This window comes from Theropithecus gelada, chromosome 16, assembly GCF_003255815.1.
Source record: "Theropithecus gelada isolate Dixy chromosome 16, Tgel_1.0, whole genome shotgun sequence".
NCBI lineage: Eukaryota > Metazoa > Chordata > Mammalia > Primates > Cercopithecidae > Theropithecus > Theropithecus gelada.
Window position 1 is genome coordinate 63,043,777 of NC_037684.1, and position 23,377 is coordinate 63,067,153.

A 23,377-nucleotide genomic window follows, 5' to 3' on the forward strand; every position below is an offset into this window, starting at 1 on the left:
TACTGTTTACGATGTGGTTTAATGAGAATTGGAACTAGCCCTACTATTAGCAGACAGCATCAGGGCGGAGGCCCCCGGCCCAGACCCCTTGGTCTTCCCCGTCCCGAAGTGAGATGGACTTCCTCATCTGCATGCACAGCACTTCATCGATATAGATGGTGTTCTCTTTGACCTGGATCTCCTCCTGCAGGGCAAGCTGTCTGCGATGCAGCCCTTTCAGCTCAGACTGAGCTTGGGCTAAAGTTTCCTTTAATCTGGGAGAAAAGGAAGAACAGAAGAGAATCATTTCTCTCTATGCATTGCTTTTTCAAGGGAAAGAATGTTCCCCAGTGTTCAGTGCAGGAGCCAAATTGACATGTGCTCTTCCCCTTCCTCTCTCCTCATGAAGACAGAGATCTCATTAATTTTAGAATAAAATGCATACTGAAAAGGCCCTGAAAAAAAAAAGAAAAGAGAGAGAGAGAGATTTCAAATTGGTGGCCACAGGCCAGATTCATGTCGTTGACACCTTATGAAATGCTGATGTTTAAAACTGCAGATTTGACCTAAACATCTGGATTTGGGCTTCTGTAGAATCATTCAATATTGGGATCCATTTTCCCCACGTCAACAATTTTGGCGGGAGGTGGTGGAGACTGCCCTGTAGCGGGGATTCCTCAAACATCACAGAGCAGGCTGGCTTCATTCAGCCCGCCGGTCACTACCTAGCCTCTACTTAGAAATCCAGGTTGGGACTAAGACCCTAAGGCCCTCTGCCCATTGGCTGCTAACCTACCTTGCAACGTTGTGGGTGATCTCTTGAACCTCCTTCATTAGCCTGTACTGTGCGACATCACGACACAGCTCCACGTTCGGCCGGTGTGTCCTGGTCTCCAAGCGCGTATGAGCCACCTTGGCTGGCCCTTCTTGGTCAAGGATGGCTTTTTCAAGAGCTGTAATATTTTTCTCCTGGGAAGCAATCTCCTCCATGACCTTACAAAAAGGATTAGAGTAGGTGAGGCCAAGCTGTGCTCCTCAAAACTCAACAGCTGACAGCAGATGCGTTGTGATCATGTAAGTTAGGAAGAGGGAGCCTCGGATTTCTTCTTAAGCAGCGTGCCAGAGTGTGTCTGATCTCTCTTCCCTAAAGCAGTGATCGCTGGTGGGCAAGGTCACTCACCCAGACTTAGAACCTTATGGACTCAAGGGGCAGGACGGGCCATTGTCACCTCATCTACCCACAGAAGAATGCCCTTAGCAAAGTCCTGACCAGCGTGGGGATGTCACTGCTGCTCAAAGCCACCTGCTCACCTTGGTACAGGGTACCTTTGTATCGTGAGCAGAAAGCTGCCTATTTCCTCACACTCCTATCCTGCTAGCATCAGCTCTGTCCTCTGGAAGCCTGGGGAAAGAAGCAGTTCGGTCTGAGTTTGGTTGTTATTTTTGTGAGTGACTTTATGTACAGAAAAAGACTACTTTTAGGTCAGGCGCAATGGCTCACGCCTGTAATCCCAGCACTTTGGGAGGCCAAGGCAGGCGGATCACGAGGTCAGGAGTTCGAGACCAGCCTGCCAACACAGTGAAACCCCATCTCTACTGAAAATACAAAAATTAGCCAGGCATGGTGGCACACACCTGTAATCCCAGCTACTCAGGAGGCTGAGGCAGGAGAATTGCTTGAACCCGGGAGGTGGAGGTTGCAGTGAGCCGAGATCGCGCCACTGCACTCCAGCCTGGGGGACAGACTGAGACTCTGTCTCAGAAAAGAAAAGAAAAAGACTACTTTTAAGTTATTTGGTTTTAACAAAATTAATATTTAACTGGTTTAAAATATATTTCTTCATTAAGCATTTTTTAAAAGCTTGTACATCCTGGGCGACAGAGCGAGACTCCGTCTCAAAAAAAAAAAAAAAAAAAAAAAAGCTTGTACATCTACTTTTGCAATATACACAAAAGTAGATAGACTAGGGTAGATAGACTAAGGAACCTCGTATATCCATCATCAGTTTGAGCAATGAGCAGTATGTGGCCAATCGTGCTTCATCTATACTGCTGTCCATCAGCTTCGTTATTTTAAACCTAATCCCAGATATTATCTCCTTTTAAATATTTCACTTAAATATTTGAGTGTGTATTTCTAGGCATAAGGATTCTTTTTTTCTTTTGACATAACCACAATACCTTTATCACACTGAAAAAAGAGACAAAAGACTTATTCTTTAATATTATAATAATATTTAGTGATGAAATTTCACCAATTGTTTCATATATTTTGGTAGAGTTGGTTTGTCCAAATTATATCCCAATGAGGTCCAGAAATTGCACTTGACTTTCTTAAGCTTCTTTTTAAACACTTCTTAAGCTTTTCTTAAGTCCAGTTCTATTTATTTTTAAATTTTTAAATTTAGCAGATATTAGCAATTACTTAAAGCTGATTTTGACTAATAATTGCTCCCACTTCAAACTTACCTAAAGTCCTTTGACTATTTATTTAAAGCAGCATTTATAAATTTGATATATAACTTTTTAAAAGATTTGAATTATCTTAACAAATAAGACCTCTGGAGTTCTTAAATAGATTTGTCAATCTAACAAATTAGTAAAAAACGATGATGCTTTAAATTCTCTTAAACATTCTAATGCTGTCTTCAAATTTAAATTTTCAACTAAAATCATAAGGTTAAAACAATTATTTAATTATACATTTTAAAGAAATTTTTAAGAAACAGTCCAAATCTCTTAAATTTTATAAATACCTTAACCATCCAAAATACACAGATAACAATACACTTATAATAAAACTACTGTTGCTACGAGTGAGATCAAGAATCAGCAAACTATGCCTACGAACTAAATCCAGTCTGCAATCTGTTTTTGTACAGACTGAAATAAGAAATTTTTTTAGGTAATAGTCTTCATTTTTTTTAGAACCATTTTAGGTTTAAAGAAAAATTGAGCAGAAAGTAAAGTTCCCATATGCTTTCTCCCCCCTACCTAGGTTTTCCTTATTATTAGCATCTTCCATTAGTGTGGTACATTTGTTATTAATACAATTGATAAGCCAATATTGATATATTATTATTAACTAATGTTCACAGTTTACATTAGGGTTCACTCTTTGTGTTGTACATTCTATGGGTTTTGTTTGTTTTGTTTTGTTTTTTGAGACGGAGTCTCACACTGTCGCCCAGGCTAGATAGCAATGGCACGATCTCAGCTCACTGCAACCTCTGCCTGCTGGGTTCAAGCGATTCTCCTGCCTCAACCTCCCAAATAGCTGGGATTACAGGCATGCACCACCACACCCGGCTAATTTTTGTATTTTTAGTAGAGACAGGGTTTTGCCATGTTGGCCAGGCTGGTCTTGAACCGCTGGCCTCAGGTGATCCACCCGCCTCAGCCTCCTAAAGTGCTGGGATTACAGGCATGAGCCACTGCACCCGGCCGATTCTACGGGTTTTGACAGATGTATAACTACATGTATCTATCTTTACGATATCATACAGAATATGTTTTGCTGCCCTAAAACCTCCCATGCTGCTCCCATTGATCCTTCCTTCCTTCCTCCACCCACCCAAACCCTGACAACTGCTGATCTTTTTCGTCTCCATAGTTTTGTCTTTTCCAGAATGTCATACAGTTGGAATCATGATTTATATCCTACAGTATGAGTTTCAGATTGGCTTCTTTCACTTAGCAATATGCATTTAAAGTTCCTCTCTGTCTTTTCATGGCTTGATAGCTCACGCCTTTTAGTGCTGAATGATATTTCATTGTCTGGATGTACCACAGTTTATCCATCCATTCACCTATCTTAGCTGCTTGCAAATTTTGGCAATCATGAATAAAACTGCTGTAGACATTCATATGCAGGTTTTTGTATGAATATAAGTTTTCAGCCCATCTGGGTAAATACCAAGGAAGGAGATCGCTGAATCCTAAGAGTATATGTTTAACCTTGTAAGAAACTGCCACGTTCTCTTCCAAAGGGACTGTACCATTTTGCATTCTCATCAGTAATGAGTGAGAGTTCCTGTCGCTCCACGTCCTCAACAGCATTTGGGGTTGTCAGTGCTTTGGATTTTCTGTAGGCGCAGAGGTGGTGTTTTAATTTGCAATTCCCTAATGACATAGGACGTTGAGCATCTTTTCATATGCTTACTTGCCCTCTGTATATCTGTACTGGTGAGGTGTCTGTTCAGATCTTTTGTTCATTTTTTAGTTGGTCTGTTTTCCTATTGTTGAATTTTAAGAGTTCGTTGTATATTTTGGATAATAATCCTTTATCAGATATGTGTTTTGCAAATATATTCTCCCAGTGTGTGGTTCGTGTTTTCATTGTCTTAAGCATTTTTAAATGTTTAAATGGCTGGGGAGAAAAACAAAAGCAGAATATTGTCATGTGAAAATTACATAAAATTAATTTTTAATGCCCATCAATAAAGCTATATTGAAACACAGCCACGCTTATTCATTTATTTATTATTGCTTCTGAACTGCCATGGCAGAGTTAAGTCATGGTGACACACTGTATGTGATGTTCTCATGGCTTTGCACCGTTGCCCAGAGCACTATAAATCACAGTGACATGTTTATAACTTGACAGTTTTCCAACCATGTATCACCATACAGTGATATCTTATTTTATTTTATTTTTATTTTATTTATTTATTTTTTTGAGACGGAGTTTCGCTCTTGTTGCCCAGGCTGGAGCTCAGTAGCGCAATCTCGGCTCACTGCGACCTCCGTCTCCTGGGTTCAAGTGATTCTCCTGCCTCAGCCTCCCGAGTAGCTGGGATTACAGGCGCCCACCAACATGCCCGGCTAATTTTTTGTATTTTTAGTAGAGATGGGGTTTCACCCTGTTGCCCAAACTGGTCGTGAACTCCTGACCTCTCTGGTGATCCACCCACCTCGGCCTCCCAAAGTGCTGGGATTACAGGCATGAGCCACCACGCTGCGGCCATGACATCTTATTTTATTGTTTTATTACCAGTGTGTCTTTGTTTCTACTCCTTAGCCTCTTCTCTTCCTCTCTTCTCAGTGCTCTCCCCTCCTCGCTCCTCTCCTATCTCAGATCCGTCTTTCAAGGCCTATACTAAGTTCTTATTCCACCAGGAAGCCTCTGCAGTATTCCTTGGCTAACATCATCATCATCATCATCAATCAACTAATTTTTATTATTTATATGTATGATATTATATGTTAATCATATATGCAAATTGTGTGTGTGTGTGTGAAATGTATACATGCCAGGCACTGTTCTAAATATTTCATATGAGTTGTCTAACTTAACCCTGGCTGGAGAAAACTATTGTTTCTTCCCATTTTATCAAGGAGGAAACTAAAGAACAGGGGGCTGGCCCGGTGTGGTGGCTCACGCCTGTAATCCCAGCACTTTGGGATGCCCAGGTGGGTGGATCACGAGGTCAGGAGATCAAGACCATCCTGGCTAACATGGTGAAACCCCGTCCCTACTAAAAATACAAAACATTAGCTGGGTGTGGTGGCGGGCGCCTGTAGTCCCAGCTACTCGGGAGGCTGAGGCAGGAGAATGGCGTGAACCCGGGAGGCGGAGCTTGCAGTGAGCTGAGATCCCGCCACTGCACTCCAGCCTGGGTGACAGAGCCAGACTCCGTCTCAAAAAAAAAAAAAAGAACAGGGGGCTTCAGGGTCTCCCTAAGGTCCCACGGCAAGTGTTGAAGCCACAATTCAAACCCAAGTGTCTGGCTCTGACATCTACCGATTTCCACTAGGCTAGTCAACTTCTCCGTTTGCTGAATATTGCAGTTTCACCCTCCATGATACTCTGGTTTCTCTGGCACATCACAGAAATAAATCTTGTCCGCAGCTGGGCTCTGAGCTCCGGGACGGAGTGTTCAGGATGTGGCAACAGGACAGGGATTCAGGGGCTGAGAAGGTCTGGGCTCCACTCCCACGCTGCTGCCTTAGGGCCCTTCCCCTCTCTGTTTCAGCTGCACCAGCAGTAAAGTGTAGGGTGGGCTGACAGTGACCTGCTGAAGTGGGTAGCTTGAAATCCACCAGTGTGGGCGTATTTGTACTACAGATATCGACAAATTCTACAGGAAGGACCCTAATCTGTAGAATTTGCCGACATCTGTAGTACAAATGCTCCCACATTGTATTTGCAGTACAAATACTAACCCCCTCTGATATGGTTTGGCTCTGTGTCCCCACCCAAATCTCATCTTGAATTGTAATCACTACATGTTGAGGGAGGAATCTGGTGGGAGGTGATTGGATCATGGGGGCAGCTTCCCCCATGCTGTTCTCATGACAGTGAGGGAGTTCTCACGAGATCTGATAATTTTAAAAGTGGCAGTTTCCCCTGCACTCTTTCCGTCTCCTGCCGCCTCGTGAAGAAAGTGCTTGCTTCTCCTTCACCTTCTGCCCTGACTGTAAGTTTCCTGAGGCCTCCCCAGCCATGCGGAACTGTGAGTCAATTAAACCTCTTTCCTATATAAATTACCCAGTCTTGGGGAGCTCTTTCCAGTGGTGTGAAAGTGGACTAAAACACCCTCTGAGGGCCAGTTTACCAGCACAACACTGGATAACCAGGAGGAACGACCGGCTAGAGTCCTAAAGCTACAACCAGGTTTGGAGAAACTGACTTCATTGACTCCTGTAGCTTCAGAGCCCTAAAGGACACGTGAGAGCATGTCGTCCATTTCTATATTTCACATATGGAGGAATGGCAACTGGAGTGGGAAGACAGCCAGGCACAAAGCTGCAGCCAGCCCCTAAGCCTCAGGGTTCTGTCCTCTGCATTTGTGTTCTCTGCAGCAGTGAGTGAAAATGGAGGCCCGGAGTGGGGCAAAGTCCCACTCCAGTCCCCAAAAATGCAAAGCCTGCCGCTAAGCTGGAGAGATAGGAATGACCTTTACCCACGAGTTAACCCAATATCCCAAGCCCAGAATTCTAGCGGTCAGGCCCAGGGGGCATTCTTGTTTTCCATGGTGAAACCTCCTGAATCTGCTCTTCTTCCGTGCTCCCTCAAGGGACCTCACCTTGGCCAGATGAACAGCCAGCTTGTCCCTGGCATCCTTGGTATCCTTCAGCCCGTTCTTGAATGCCGTGTCCACCACATCACACTGCTTGCGCAGATCATTGGCTGTCTGGGACAGGATTCGATCCACCAGGGCTTTCAGCGTCAGTGAGTTGTTCCGCTGCTTGTCAGCCTTCTCCACATTGGTGCTGGAGAAGTCCAACCAGTCTTCCAGACTCACGGACCTGAAACAGACCCCACGCTTTCATTCACAGCATATTTGGGGTGGGGAAGGGGCTTGGGGAAGAGGGATGAGCTACACCTACCTCTCACCAGAAGCACCTAGAACGTTTCCCTATCTCTAGGCAGAGCAAATGGTGGTCTGTCAGTCTCAATAGCTGTCCCTTTGGGCAACCTCCCTACTCTGGCATTGGGCTGGCACCTTATAGACATTATCTCATTTAATCCTCATGATGGCCAAGTGAGCTAACTTTTCGAATCCCCATTTTACAGATGAGGGGAACTGAGCTCAGAAAAATGAAGTAACTTGGGTGAGATCGCTCAGCTAGAGATAATTTGAGCTTCAAAATAAATACTAATGTAACATTATAATACACTGAAAAAAACAGAAACAATCCATCTATACAGATTGAAATAAACAAGTGAATAAATTACTAGTTTGAAGAGGAACTGTCTTCTGGAACGACACTGATGAACGTCACAATAATGTTAATTGGAAGAAACCAGACACACACACACACACACACACACACACACACACACACCCCTAGCATATAATGCTGTTTAATGAAAAGCAGGCAAAACCACCCTATTAGAAGTCAGGAACATTATTACCTTCAGGATGGAGTGAGGAACTATTAATTGGAAGAGGATAGGATGATAGGGATGGTGATAATGTTTTCTTTCTTGACCTGGTGGTGATATGAGGCTTGTTCAGTTTGTGATTAGAGGCAGCCTCTGAGATGGCCCTTAGTGATCCCCCCTCCTGGTGTTCATGCCTTTGTGTAATCCCCTGGCCTTGAATATGGTATGAATTTATTGACTTGCCTCTCACAAATAGAAGGTTGTCACTTCTGGGATTAGGATATAAAAAGACTGTGGCTTCTGTCATCGGTTTTCTCTCTTTCTCTCTCTGATCACTCATTATGGGAGAAACCAGTTGCCATGTCATGAGACATCCCCATGGTGAAATTCACAAGGCAAGGAATCAAGGCCCACCATCACCCACAATCAGGTCGGAATTGGACCCCATCTGGGTCAAGCCTTCAGATGGACTGCAACCCTAGCAGCTGGCTTGACTACAACCTCAGAAGACATTGAGCCTGGGCCTGGCTTCCCCACCCACAGGAACCATGAGATAATACATGTTTATAGTCTTAAGCTACAAAGTTTTGGGATAATTTATTATACAGCAAAAGATAACTAACACAACGAGAATGCTTCGAACTTGTACACTTTTCTATATGTATGTTTTATTTCAAAAAGAAGGTTTTAAAAATTAGAGTGAGTTAGGCTGTGATATAATGTTAACTGAAAAATGCAAATTAGATGTCACAGAAAAGGTACATAGTATAATCTCATTTTTATAAACTAAACAAAGTTTACCGTATGTGTATGAGTGCATATGTACATATGTTTGTATGAACATGCAGCTAACACCAGTTATCTCAGTGGATGTAAAAATGGAAAGGGAAGGCCGGGCGCGGTGGCTCACGCCTGTAATCCCAGCACTTTGGGAGGCCGAGGTGGGCAGATCACGAGGTCAGGAGACCGAGACTATCCTGGCTAACACAGTGAAACCCCATCTCTACTAAAAAATACAAAAAATTAGCCGGGCATGGTGGCGGGCACCTGTAGTCCCACCTACTCGGGAGGCTGAGGCAGGAGAATGGCATGAACCCAGGAGGCGGAGCTTGCAGCGAGCCGAGATCGCGCCACTGCACTCCAGCCTGGGAGACAGAGCGAGACTTCATCTCAAAAAAAAAGAAAAGAAAAAAAAATGGAAAGGAGAAAAATTCACTTGCTCTTTATACATTTTTAGATTCTTTTACTTGTTAAAAAGATGTATAGATAAAGGAATAAATTGTTTTAGTCTTTAAAGGTTTAAAGGTTTTATCTCAGACTTTCTTAGTGGGCCTAACCTGGAGGATCGGGAGCCTCTGGGCCCAATGTCAAGGTCACCATTCAACACCACCTTTCCCCAAGCCCACCACCTCCAAGCTCTCAGCCAGCTGCAAGGACAAGTCACTAGGTCTTGCCTGTCTGAGAAGCACTGGGACATCACCAGCAGGGAGGAAGACGGCAAGGCTCACTCACTTTGGCTCAATCCTCACGGCGTTCTCAGAATATCTGATGTTTGGTGAGTTGTTGTTGAGCGAGAAGCAGATATCATCTATGGTCAGGGCCACAAACTTGTCCTTCAAATCCTTCTCAAGATTGTACTTGGCAGAGCGGTTCATCCTGAAGGGAGAAAGTAAACTGGGTTTCTGCCTCTGGAGTGCCCAGGTGGCACCCACAGGTCCTCGGGGAGGTCCTGGAAAGTGAAGCTGCAGCTAGGTCTGGTGCAGGATGACGGTACTGCCCCACCCCGACTCCCATCACCCCAACACTCACTCATACACCATTTGATGCCTGGTGACAAATCAACATGACCAAACGTGGACTTAGAGATCCCCCTTCTACTGTGGCACTTTCCAGTGTCACCACTGCAGCCTCCTGTGTGTGAGGGGTCAGCCTCGCCAGTGGGCTCCAGCGCCCTCCAGCCTATAACCAGGGTGAAATCCAGCTCCAGCCCCACCCTTACCAGAGGGCGGCTGCCATGTATGAGGGATGTGGCCAGCTCTTACCCTGAGTGCTGGGGCGATCTGGGGACACAAAGTGGGAGTGGGAGTGTTGAACCCCTTTCTTTCTGTGCCATGAAGCCCAGCTTTTGTGGACACTGCCTCTTCTCAAAATTCCCAGTGGAGATGTGGAGGGCAGCCCGAAGAGTCATACCGAATCTGCTCGGAAGCCTCCTCCAAGGTACGGGTCAGCAGAGCCATAATGCCCCGGATGATCTCAGCCTCCTTTATCAGCTCATGCTCCACTGTGTCGTGCACCAGGTCAATGCCAACGCGCTTCTCCCTGGCAGGGGGAAAGGCAGCCAGTCAGCCAACACGTGCAACACGAGGTGACTCAACACTGGCTAATGTCTGCACACTCAGAACTACCTGAACAACTGATTTGAGTGTCACCCGATCCATCTGATGAGGCAGTGGGTGACAGGTATTAGTTGGTATCTCTGTGACTTCAAAATATCCAAACACAAGGAAGAAAAATTGATGACTGGTCACTTGGTCTGAAACATGCCAAATGGACTTTTTCCTCTCTTTTTCTTTTCTTTGCATTTTTAAAAATTATACTTTAAGTTCTAGGGTACGTGTGCACAACGTGCAGGTTTGTTCCATATGTATGCATGTGCCATGTTGGTGTGCTGCACCCATTAACTCATCATTTACATGAGGTATATCTCCTAATGCTATCCCTCCCCCCTCCCCCCACTCCATGACAGGCCCCATTATGTGATGTTCCCCGCCCTGTGTCCAAGTGTTCTCATTGTTCAGTTCCCACCTATGAGTGAGAACATGCAGTGTTTGGTTTTCTGTCCTTGTGATAGTTTGCTCAGAATGATGGTTTCCAGCTGCATCCATGTTCCTGCAAAGGACATGAACTCATCCTTTTTTATGGCTGCATAGTATTCCATGGTGTATATGTGCCACATTTTCTTTATCCAGTCTATCATTGATGGACATTTGGGTTGGTTCCAAGTCTTTGCTATTGTGAATAGTGCTGCAATAAACAAACGTGTGCATATGTCTTTATAGTAGAATGATTTATAATCCTTTGGGTATTTACCTAGTAATGGGACTGCTGGGTCAAATGGTAACTCTAGGCTGGGCGCGGTGGCTCAAGCCTGTAATCCCAGCACTTTGGGAGGCCGAGACGGGCGGATCACGAGGTCAGGAGATCGAGACCATCCTGGCTAACACGGTGAAACCCCGTCTCTACTAAAAAATACAAAAAACTAGCCGGGCGAGGTGGCGGGCGCCTGTAGTCCCAGCTACTCGGGAGGCTGAGGCAGGAGAATGGTCTAAACCCGGGAGGCGGAGCTTGCAGTGAGCTGAGATCCGGCCACTGCACCCCAGCCTGGGCGACAGAGCAAGACTCTGTCTCAAAAAAAAAAAAAAAAAAATGGTAACTCTAGTTCTAGATCCCTGAGGAATCGCCACACTGTCTTCCACAGTGGTTGAACTCATTTACACTCCCACCAACAGTGTAAAAGTGTTCATATTTCTCCACATCCTCTCCAGCATCTGTTGTTTCCTGACTTTTTAATGATTGCCATTTTAACTAGCATGAGATGATATCTCATTGTGATTTTGATTTGCAACCAAATGGATCTTTTTTCCCAAGAAGAAGAAAGTTTAAAATAATAATAATAAATTCAAAGACCTGTTTCCTTCCTTGATCCTCATTCAATGTTTAGACAAACAATTGAATATAGAAAGATGTTTTAGGGTGGGCGCAGTGGCTCACACCTGTAATCCCAGCACTTTGGGAGGCTGAGGCAGGTGGATCACCTGAGGTCGGGAGTTCGAGACCAGCCTGACCAACATGGAGAAACCCTGAATCCACTAAAAATACAAAATTAGCCGTGAGTGGTGGCACATGCCTGTTATCCCAGCCACTCAGGAGGCTGAGGCAGGAGAATCACTTGAACCCAGGAGGTGGAGGTTTCGGTAAGCCGAGATTGCGCCATTGCACTCCAGCCTGGGCAACAAGAGTGAAATTCCGTCTCAAAAAAAAAGACGTTTCATAGTAATAACTATTAATAGTAATAACACCAATAGTAATATTGCCTCCGCCAGTGAGCACTTACTCTGTGACAGGCATTGTGCTAAGCTTTTTATATATAAACATTCTTTCTTAGCCCTTTCAGGTACTGATGGGGAAACTGAGTTTCAGAGAGATTAAGTGACCTACCCAGTGTCACGGAACTGTGTATCACTTGTGCTTCTAGCCATGATGCTGTCCTCCTCCCAAACTGACCCTGCTGCACGACGTTTTGCTCTTTTTCAACCTTGGAAAGGAGGTTCCCCTACTCACTAGTTGCGTGCCCTTAGCCACTATGTAACCTACCTGTGCCTTGGTTTCCTTTTCTGTAAAATAGGGATCATTATTAGTACTTCATAGGATTGTGGCACAGTACGAATGAGCTGTAAAAGCATAAGCTACAGTACCTGGCACATAGTATATGCTCAATAAACTTAGCAGCCTCTATGTTATCATTATCTTTAGGCTTAGACTTGGGCCAACTGGGTGTTGAGCTCTTTGACGAGCTGCTATTTCTCTTTGCTGCATAGACTTTCTAAATCTGGCTGGGGAGACTGCTGTCTGGTTCCTGCAAAGGGTCCTGGTTAAGCTTACGGAAGGAACAGGGCTTTCCAGGAAGACAGCGGCATGGTGCATTTGAGAAACTGCAAGGAGCTCCCCACACCTAAGCACATCCTGCTATTGGGGACGAGATACGGACCCAGAGAGGTCACTGGGGGCTCTATCGTGATGAACCTTGGTTTGCTAAGCTAAGAAGCTTAAAATTTATCTTGACGTCATTGGGGTTTGAAGAATTTTAAGCATGGCGGTGACCTGAAAAAAATCTGCATTTGGAAAAGTTCACTGAACAGCCGGTGTGGAGGGTGCACTAGATTATAGGGGACTACGCTAACAGCATGAAGACGTGTTAGGACACTCCAGCTAGGGCTGCGGCAGGACCCAGGTCCGGAAACCAGCATCACCCCAGAGTAGAAAGGATCATTCTACTCACTGGATTTAGAGGAGGGAAACACTAATTAAAAGCACCTTCATATAGTGCTGTCTGGATTACAAAGTGCTTCCGTGTGGCTCAGCATGGGAGAGAGGTACTGTCCCCCGGGAGTTGTACTGTCTGTTCTCACCTTCTTCCTTGGCAACAGAACCCCTGGTTTTTTAACTGAGCACCTGGCTGCCCAAAGTAAAGCCAATCATTTCCCAGCTTCTGTTGGTGCGGCCATGTGATTAAGTTCTAGTCAACAGGGTGCAAATAGAAATGATGAATGTCAGACCCCACTTACTCCTACTTGCTGGAATGTAGACACAATGGCTGGAGCTCCAGCTGCCATCTTAAACCATGAGGTAACATTAAGAGTGAAAGCCATGTGCAGTAGAACAACAAGATAGACAAAGCCTGGAACCCTAAAACTGTGGCCCACCACTCCAACCCTGGACTGACTATCTCTAGACTCTAAATGTAAGAGAGAAAGAAATCGTTTTCTTGAAATTCAATGTCATTTTAGAGTTTTCTGCTACCCACAGCCAAACCTAGTCCTAACATATATTTGAGTTGAGTTACTCAAGAGCAGAGTTGAGGCATGAACTAAGTCCAGTGCCCCTTGCCCTGTCTAGCACCAGGGGCATGCCGGGATAACTTCAGGCTCTAAAAGAACACCTGCTCAGTTGCCATTTCTAACTCACCATCGCGCACAGCCAGCATTTACTACCCAGCATCTCGTTTGTCACAACACATGAATCATTTGAAGGATCTTCGCTCCTACCTGTATGCCAGGCACGTCTCAGTAATGTGCAAGGGCTCTTTCAAGCACTCCAGGGCTTTTTCCAATCTGATCTTATATAGGAGTAGATCATCGGTTACATTCACAAGCTGCTCAAGTTTGTCATCTAACTCCTTCTTCCAGAACCGGACTTCCTCAAGTCTCTGTTCTGAAGCACACAGGGAAGTTACACCAGGGTTAATCTATCCCAAGGTAGCTAACATTTGAATTAGCAACTTGAGGACTGTTGTAAAACTACCTGTGATATGCTCTTTTCCTCTTAGCACTGTGCTACTTGGGGCATCTTTTCATCTTTCTAAATGTTTATTTGCAGGAAGGAAAGGAAGATATATTTTCTTACAGTCCACATCAAATGTGTCATTTTACGCTCACTAGTTCTTTGGTGCCTACTGTTTTTAATAACTTTTAATTTTATCAAAGATATAAATGTATGTTATTTGAAAAGTCAAATAGTATCACAAAGAGTTGAAACTCTCAGACCTGTCCCCACCCATGCCCACCTTCTGGGGGAAGCCACTTTAAACATGCTTATCACTTCTTCTGACATTTGCTTATACTGCTATTCACTCATTATCAGTTTTGATATTATATGTTGATTTCCTAGGATGAAAGATAATGATTTGCTCTTAACCAACTCACATGACATACTTCCATCTCCCAATATAGTTGTATCACCATTTTGTTAAACAATACATAAGTAAACTTATTGTTTATTTACATTTTATAAATATATAAATGTTATTCACACCTGAGCCCTATCATACACTGTGATACATTTCTTATAAAATTTTCTGTGTTGGGGAGGGGTTAAAATGGCATTTTTGCTTCACTTTCCTTTTTAAATGATAATTAAAGGCAGATTTATTAGGCACTATAAGTAAAAAATTACTATACTAGGAAAACTATATGTTATATATATTTAACTGATAATGAGTAGTTCGGCATTTGAATCTTAAAAGTCATAATGTACTGCTTGTATTGTAGTGTCAGTTTCCACTTCCATAAACTGACCCTGTTTTTAAAAAAAATGTTATTGTATATATTTGAGGTTTACAACATGACGTTATGAGATAGCAAAATGGGTAGCATAGTGATTGCTTCACTTTCTTTATATTATTAACTTTTTCTCAATATGCCTTTAATATATTCCAACCCATCAAGTAAGCTATCAGTTTTCTTTCTTCCTTGGAGATGTCTCTCCTAGAGCATCTTCTCCTGCCGCAATCTTCTGCTGGATTGGTTGCTCTCTAGTTTGCTGTGTAGCTATCATCCTATGACTTTGCTTCCGGGAATCCCCTTCATTCTTCTTGTGTTGCTGTCCCATTTCCTGGATTATTTTCTTCCTCTTCCTTGATTTACTCTCTCAGTATGCTAACGCATATCCTTCAGTAACTTCCTAAGAAATGGATGCATGTGAGGTAAAGTTTTTGAAAACCTGCAAGTCTGCAAATGTCTTTATTCTACCCTCACCATTTCATTCTATTTGGCTGTTACCTGAGTTACAGTTCGTAACTCTTTTTTAATTAGAATTGTGACTGTGTCCCTCTACTTCCCTCTAATTTCCGGAGTTTCTGTTGAGAAGTCTGATGCCATTGTGATTCCTGATTCTTTGTATGTGACCTGTTTTTTCCACTCTGAAAAATTTTAGTCATCTTTCCATTTTCCTAGTGTCCTGAAATTTCACACTGGTGTCAAACTTATTTAGTTGTTGTGCCACATGCCAGACATACCCTTTGATATGGTTTGGCTCTGTGTCTGCACCCAAATCTCATCTCGAGCTGTAATCCCCACCTGTTGAGGGAGGGACCTGGTGGGAGGTAAATGAATCATTGGGGCAGTTTCCCCCATGCTGTTCTCCTGATAGTGAGTGAGCTCTCCTGAGATCTAATAGTTTTATAAGGGTCTCTTCCCCTTTCACTTTCTCTTCTCTCTCCTGCCACCATGTGAAGAAGGTCCTTGTTTTCTCTTCGCCTTCCACCATGATTGTAAGTTTCCTGCGGTCTCCTTAGCCATGTGGACCTGTGGGTCAATTAAACTTCTTTCCTTTATAAATTACCCAGTCTCAGGTATTTCTTTATAGCACTGTGAAAATGGAGTGATACAGAGAATTGGTACTGGAAGTGAGGCACTGCTATAAAGATAACCTGGAAATGTGGTAGTGACTTTGGAGCTGGGTAACAGGCAGAGGTTGGAACAGTGTGGAGAGCTCAGAAGAAGACAGAAAGTTGTGGGAAAGTTTGGAACTTCCTAGAGACTTGTTGAATAGTTTTGATCAAAATGTTGACAGTGATATGGACAATGAAGTCCAGCTCAGGTAGTCTCAGATGGAGATGAGGAACTTATTGGGAACTGGAGCAAAGTTCACTCTTCTTATGCTTTAGCAAAGAGACCGGCAGCATTTTGCCCCTGCCCTAGAGATCTGTGGAACTTTGAATTTGAGAGAGATGATCTGAAATTGGAACTTACGTTTAAAAGGAAAGCAGAGCATAAAGGTTTAAATAATTTGCAGCCTGATCATGTGGTAGAAAAGAAAAACCCATTTTGAGGGGAGGAATTGAAGCCAGCTGCAGAAATTTGCATAAGTAACAAGAAGCTGAATGCCAATTGCCAAGACAATGGGCAAAATGTCTCCAGGGCATGTCAGAGATCTTCACAGCAGCCCTTCTCATCACAGACCCAGAGGCCTAGGAGGAAAAAATGGTTTCCTGGGTCAGGCCTAGGATGCTGCTTCCTCATCTTCTTTTTAGATACAGGATCTCACTCCATCACCCAGGCTGGAGTGCAGTGGTGCAATCATAGCTCACTGTAACTTTGAATTCCTGGGTTCAAGAGATCCTCCCACCTCAGCCTCCTGGGTAGCTGAGACTACAGGTACACACTACCACACCCACCTAGTTTTCTTATTTTTGTGGAGGCAAGGGTCTCTCTATGTTGCCAAGGCTGGTCTGAAACTCCTGGTCTCAATTGATCTTCCCATCTTGGCTTCCCAAAGTGCTGGGATTCCACCATATCTTCTCCATTTTCTCTATATACTCTTTCTGAAACTCCTATTAGTTATTGAGCCTCCCAGATTGATCCTCTAATTTTCTTGTCTTTTCCTTGTTGTTATTTTTTTGTTGTCCTTTTTTCCCACTTTCTGGAGATTCTCAACACTTCTTTTGATTTCTAAGATTTTCCTGCTCTTATATTCTTAATTTCTAAGAACGCTTGTTCTCCAAATGTTATCTTTTTTAAAGACTCCTCTGCACATCCCAAGGATGCAATCTCTTCTCTAAATTCTTGATGGATTTGATAGTATATTTCTTCTTTTTCTCTATGCACTGTCTGTCTGCTGAGTTTCTGTGTCTTTGATTATTTGTTTTGGTGTCTGCTATGTTAGTGGCTTTCCTCGATTATTTGGTGATCATCTGATTTAGACCGAGACGCTAAAGTGCTACCTGGAAATGCTGTCTACAGGGACAGTGCTTGTCAACAAGAATGGTTTACTGTACAGAGTGATCAGGTGAGACCCTGGCATCTTGCTGGAGAATCCTCAAATGTTAATATCTATAGATCTTTCCTTTTGGGCCGGTTACTTTCTACTTTCTCTGCAGAGAAGTCCTCCAGTCTCCTTCCTGAGGGTAGAAACCTGGCTACCAGTGTCTTAGGAACCAGCTGGAAGAATTACTATGTAGACACAGGAATGAATGAATCACTAAGTAGACATTCATTGAACCCTTTAACCTTTAACCTTCTACTGGAGTGAGGGAGAGCCAGAGTGAAGAGGAAGTTCTTTTTAAAGACTTTCAACCAATCTTGTTTCTGGTTCTATCCTGACCCTTCAGCTTCAGAAGTAACTGGACGCATCCAGTTTTGAGCACTGCAAGATTTCTGTAGCACGAATCAACTGGCTTCTTATTGTTCTCTACCCACCCTGACTTTCTGCAGTCCCTAGGTCTGTTACCAGTTGACCTTTGCTTTCTAAAATCTTGATTTCATCATTTGTTTACTGTTGCTTCCTCTTTAACTCTGTGTGTGTGTGTGCGTGTGTGTGTGTGTCTCAGTCTCTCTCATGCTTGGGGCATAGCTTTATTATTATTTGTTAGCTTTACTGTTATTAATTCTTTACTGCTATTTTGTTGCAATTCTAAAAGGAAGAGAAGACAAATGCACGTGCTCAATCCACCACATAGATTGGCGTCTTCCCATTGACACCTTGTAACTGATTTTCACCTCCACTGTGTACCCTCCACTACTCTACTGGACATCTCTTATCTCAAAGGTCACCAATCTTCAAGTCACCAGTCCAAATTTATTTTGGCTCAGCTCTCAGCCTCTTTGACATTTAGACAACCACTGATACAATAGAAGACTTCCTTGCCTGTGAAACCTCATCTTTTGGCTTTCATAACCTTGGTCTCATCTTTTTGTTCTTCCACTTGAACTTCTGTTCCTCAGCTCTTCTCTTGGTCCTCTTCAACTCATGTGCCTTTTTCTGCTCTTTCAATACATTCTTTGGGTAATTTAATCTACACTTATGGCTCCCCTTACCCATCTTTATGTGATTACTTCCAGATTTCTAGCATTACCTCTTAAATTCTAACAGGCTACCCACTGACCTGAACCTTCCAAATTCAAGGTCTTCCTCAGGCTTGGCCCTGCCTCATCTCCCTTTCATCTTCATCATGCTGCTCTTCCTCACGTACTCTATACATCAACTTGGACCTCTCTACTCATTCCCCACAAATGTCACACTCATCCTGCCTTTATTATTTTGTCCAAGCTATCTCCTTGACTTCTGTTGTTAAAATTCATTCATAAATCCAACATACATATTATCGAGCACCTTTTCTCTCCATCTTTACTGTCATTGCCTTCATCTAGGCCAGCAACTTACAATAATTTTAGTTACTTGTCTTTTTACTTGTGTTTTGTCTCTCTTGCATAGTAGAATGTATCAGTCTTTTTCAATTTTATACTCCTAAGCATCTAGCACAGGGTCAGACCTATTTGAAGGATGAATGAGCTCTGGTCCCATTAACCAGGATAGGGAACTACAGAAGCAGAAGCAAGTTTTGAAGGACAGTCATGAGTTCATCTTGGGATATACTTATTTTGAAGTGCCTGAAGGAATCTAGGTGGCAATATATAGCAAGTAGTTCTTTATTTCCCCAAAAAGTTCTCATGAGAAATTAGAGTTGAAGATTTCTATTTGCAAACCAATAACACAAAGAAAATAGTGATAAAATTTCTAATGAGGTCATCAAGAGAGATTGCATAGAGGGAAGAGAAGAAAAAGCTAAGAAGACCAAGAACAAAATACTAAAGAACACCAATAGGAAATGAATGGGGAAAGAAGCATCAACAATAGAGAAGAGGAAGAAATGGCCAGAGAGAAAGGAAATGAATCAGGAAAAGTTGTGCCATAGAATTCTAAAAGTAACTGGACGTATCCAGTTTTGAGCATCCGGTATTGTAGAGAGGTCAAGCTGGATGAACACTAAGTGAGCGTTAGATTGGGAAATTGAGTAGTCATTGGATGTGACCAGTTAGAAGTGATTTGCCCTCTCCTCCAATCTGACGGTGTTTTATTGGTGCCACTTATGGGATGAATCACATCGTATCCTGGGTATCCTGTACTGGTCTCATCTCTACTTTCAGACTGCAAGCTCCCCAAGGGCAAGCACCAGTCTGGTGTATCTGTATCATCAACACCAGCACAGGTACTTGCAAGTTATTTTTAATTTTTTATCGAAATATCAAAAACCTACAGAGGAGTACACATATCACAAAATCATAAAATTCAACATATTTTCATAGTGAACACACACATATAACACAGACCCAACTCAAGAAACAGAATATAACTGGCATCCTAGGAGGTCTCTCATGACCCCTTCCAGTTCCTATCATGCCACACACCAAGGTAGACTTCTAACAGTATAGATTAATTTTTCCCTTTTATTTGGTTTGTTTTACTTTACATAAATAGAATAATATGGCATGTACTCATCTGTGTGTCATTTGTTTCACTCAACATCTTACTAAGTTTGTTAGAATCATCTGCAGTGTTGTATATAGCTGTAGGCCACTCATTCTCTTTGCTGTAAAGTATAGCATATTTATCCATCCTACTGTTGATGAGCATGTGGGTAGTTTTAGTTTGGGGCCATTACAAATGGCACTCCTTTGGCCATTGCAGCATATGTATTTGGTAAACATATATTCCTGTATGATAAAACTCTAAAGGTAGAATAACCAGGTGAAAAGTAGGCATATCTTCAACTATAGTCAATACTGCCAAAGCTTTCCAAAGTGATTATAGCAATTTATATTTCCACCAGCAGAGTATGACAGTACCAGTTGCTCCACATCCTCTTCCCTCTCCTTTCTTCTCGTTCTCTTCCTTCTTTTTAATTGTAGCCATTCCATGGCTGTATAATGGCATCTCAACTTGATTTTAATTTGTATGTCCCTGATGACTCATAAAACTAGAGCACTTCTTCACATGTTCATCGGCTGTTTGAATGTCCTCACTTGTAAGGCGTCTGTCAAGGTTTTGTCCATTTGTTTATTGAGTTATCTTTTTCTTTTGTATTCTTAAAAGTTCTTTATATATTCTGGATATGGATTTGTCAGATACATATATTGCAAATATCTTCTCGTACTCTTTAGATTGCTGTTTAGCCTTTTGATGAGGTGTTTTTGTTAAACAAAAGTTCTTCATTTTAATATAGTTCAATTTATTATTTTTCTTTTCTATGAATGACTCTTTTCAGTCCTGCTTAAGAATAAGAAATCTTTGCCTTCTCCAAGTCATAAATATCATAAAGATATTCTCCCCAAGTGATGATTGTTTCACCTTTCCCGTTTAGATATGCACTCCACTTAGATTTGCAGATAGATAGATAGATGATTGATTGATTGATTGATAGATAGATAGATAGATAGATAGATAGATAGATAGATAGATAGATAGAAAATACGAGGTAGGGGTTGGAATATCTTTTTTTTTTTTTTTTGAGATGGAGTCTCGCTCTGTCGCCCAGGCTGGAGTGCAGTGGCACAATCTCGGTTCACTGCAACCTCCGCCTCCCAGGTTCACACCATTCTCCTGCCTCAGCCTCCAGAGTAGCTGGGACTACAGGCGCCTGCCACCATGCCCGGCTAATTTTTTGTATTTTTAGTAGAGACGGGGTTTCACCGTGTTAGCCAGGATGGTCTCGATCTCCTGACCTCGTGATCCTCCTGCCTTGGCCTCCCAAAGCGCTGGGATTACAGGCATGAGCCACTGCGCCCAGCCAGAATGTCATTGTTTTATATGAATATCTAATTGGCCAATTAGAAAAGGCTCTCCTTTTCCCATTACACTGTAGTGTTGCTTTGTCATACTCAGATGAATGTGTGTGGGTTTATTTGTGGACTCTGTCATGTTTCATTGGTCAACAGGTCTATCCCCACTTATACTTTGCTGTCTCAGTTGCCATAGCTTTGTCACAGCTCTCAGTACCTATGGTAGAAGTCTTCCAACTGTGTTCTTCTTTAAGATAGTTGTGCCTATTTTTTTCTTTTCTTTCTTTTGAAATGGCTTCTCGCTCTTGTCACCCAGGCTGGAGTGCAGTGGCACGATCTCGGCTCAGCAGCTGCTACCACACCCAGCCAGTATACTTTAAATTGTGTCCGGCTTACTTATAATACCTAATACAATGCAAACACTATGTAAATAGTTGTTGAACTGTATTGTTTCTATATGTATTTTTTAATTGTTTTATTGTTATCTTTTATTGGTTTTTTTCCTAAGTATTTTGGACCTACAATTGACTGAACCCATGGATACGAAGGGCTGACTGTATTCTGATGATTAATTTTTTTGTCTTTATCCTCTTCAAGCTAAAAGCCCCTACAAAGCAGAGATTCTGATCATTCCCTGTGATATGCCTCATGTGTAGTATATGGATACGCCCACAGATGCTCAATAACTGTGCATCAAATCAACAAATAAATGAATGATAGGTGGCTGAAAATCAGACTGGGTTACCTTGTGTCTATCTTAGGGCAGTGAACTTAAACATAGAATCTGGAGAATACACTCGATTTTCTCTAATACTCAAGAATAATATGTTGCCACACCTGAACATGACACTATAGCTAAGCTTATCAGCCTCATCCTAGCATGTTCGCGAATATGCCAGGCATGTTTTCTTACCTAGTTTCTTGTTCACGTCACTTTGAGATTTTCTTGTAGTCTTTCCAATTTCATCCACAAGCCTCTGGCTTTCTGCGACCAGGCGTTCCGATCGGGACCTTTGGGCATCTGCTCTGTGGTACTGGTTCTTGTTAGCAATGTGCCACTCTGAGGGCAGGAACTTGGGCGGAGGTTGTAATAGTTTAGCCATTTGAGGTTTCCAAAGTCCTGATCAGAAGTAGACTCTTTTAGATTAAATGAAAGCAATTTGTCCTTTTTATGTCAATTTTTATTAAAGCATGACATACATATGGAAAGTTAAATAAATCATAATCTGTACACAAAATGAAACCACCTGTGTAGCTGGCACCCAAACCAAGAAACAAGCATTACCGGCATCTCTAACCTCTTCCCAGTTACTCCACCTCAAGCCCCTCAGGGTAACCAGTATCCTGACTTTTAACACTACAAATTCGTTTTGCTGTTTTTGCATTTAACATAAATGGAATCATACAGTGTGTATTATTTTGTATCTGACTGCTTTAGCTCAACATTAGAATTGCGAGGTCGTGGAGTAATGTTCTGCCAAACAGATGAACCCAGACATGTTTTCTAGGAGAAGAAGAGGGAGAAGAAGAAAAGAAGAAGAAGAAGAGGAAGAGGAAGAGGAAGAGGAAGGAGGAGGAGGAGGAGGAGGAGGAGAAGGAGGAGGAGGAGGAAGAGGAGGAGGAGAAAGAGGAGGAGGAGAAAGAGGAGGAGGAGGAGAAGGCGGAGGAGGAGAAAGAGAAGGAGGAGGAGGAGAAGGAGAAGGAGGAGGAGGAGGAAGAGGAGGAGGAGGAAAAAGGAGAAGAAGAAGAGGAAGAGGAAGAAGAAGAAATGTGACGTGTAAACTGACAACTGGGTATCAAACCTGTTCAACACGTAAAAGAATCTAAAAACTTCCAGGACAAAGGAAAGGAGAGGACAAGAAGGGGAACAACACAGGGGAAGCCAGCTGGCAGAAGCTATCGGCAATGGAAACACTAAAATTACCCACTTCATCTCCATACAACTCTGATGGACCGTGAGAACTGCCTTCCTCAGACAGGGCTGAAATCTGCCCCCAATTCCAACTCTACCTCAAAGTCTGAGCCGCTGCTCTTAGGGGCCTCTGGATCTCTGAAGCCTTCACATATGTAAGGATGAAACTAGAGTCAGATCTTGACCAGGCTGACAACCTTGGCCCACCCAGCCCCTTCAGACAACATGGAGTTTCTCCATTTCTTCCTAGTCCAGTCCCTTTTATGACTTCTACCAAATTTATCTGAGTGTGGAGCCCAGCATTTAACCCAAGACTCCTGGATAAGTCTGAGTAGTCCCCAGAGAGGTGGGGACCTAAATTAGGGCTCATCCCCACGGCATGAGGATTTGGTTAGGCGGGGAGGGTTGCGGGTGGGGGTCGGTGGGGTATGGTCAAGGTTTAGTTACCTCAGCGCCACACAGAACCACTTCGCAAGCTCGGGATGGGAGCCTCCTTACCCTAAATGGAGCTTCCAGCTCTTGCAGAACAAAGAGGTAAAC

The 23,377-nt window shown here is 43.0% G+C and overlaps 1 protein-coding gene across 1 annotated transcript; it reads right to left on the bottom strand.

Moving 5' to 3' along the window:
• On the bottom strand, nt 1–23,377 carry TEKT1 (tektin 1). Its single transcript, XM_025362491.1, has 8 exons — nt 23,285–23,377; nt 21,839–22,045; nt 13,636–13,801; nt 10,001–10,129; nt 9,323–9,466; nt 7,008–7,230; nt 776–972; nt 1–254 (listed from the first exon to the last, which is right to left on the bottom strand). The coding sequence occupies exons 2-8, from the start codon at nt 22,026–22,028 to the stop codon at nt 47–49; spliced, it is 1,257 nt and encodes a 418-aa protein (XP_025218276.1). The 5' UTR covers nt 22,029–22,045; nt 23,285–23,377; the 3' UTR covers nt 1–46.

Bases quoted from the DNA above. Each gene is read 5' to 3' on its own strand.
- TEKT1 (XM_025362491.1), bottom strand. From the start codon at position 22,028: ATGGCTAAACTATTACAACCTCCGCCCAAGTTCCTGCCCTCAGAGTGG. The intron at 10,130-13,635 runs GTAGGAGCGAAG...TCCCCCTGCCAG, and splicing joins GAGACGTGCCTGGCATACAG to GGAGAAGCGCGTTGGCATTG. The intron at 9,467-10,000 runs GTATGACTCTTC...TTCTCCCTTCAG, and splicing joins GAGGCTTCCGAGCAGATTCG to GATGAACCGCTCTGCCAAGT.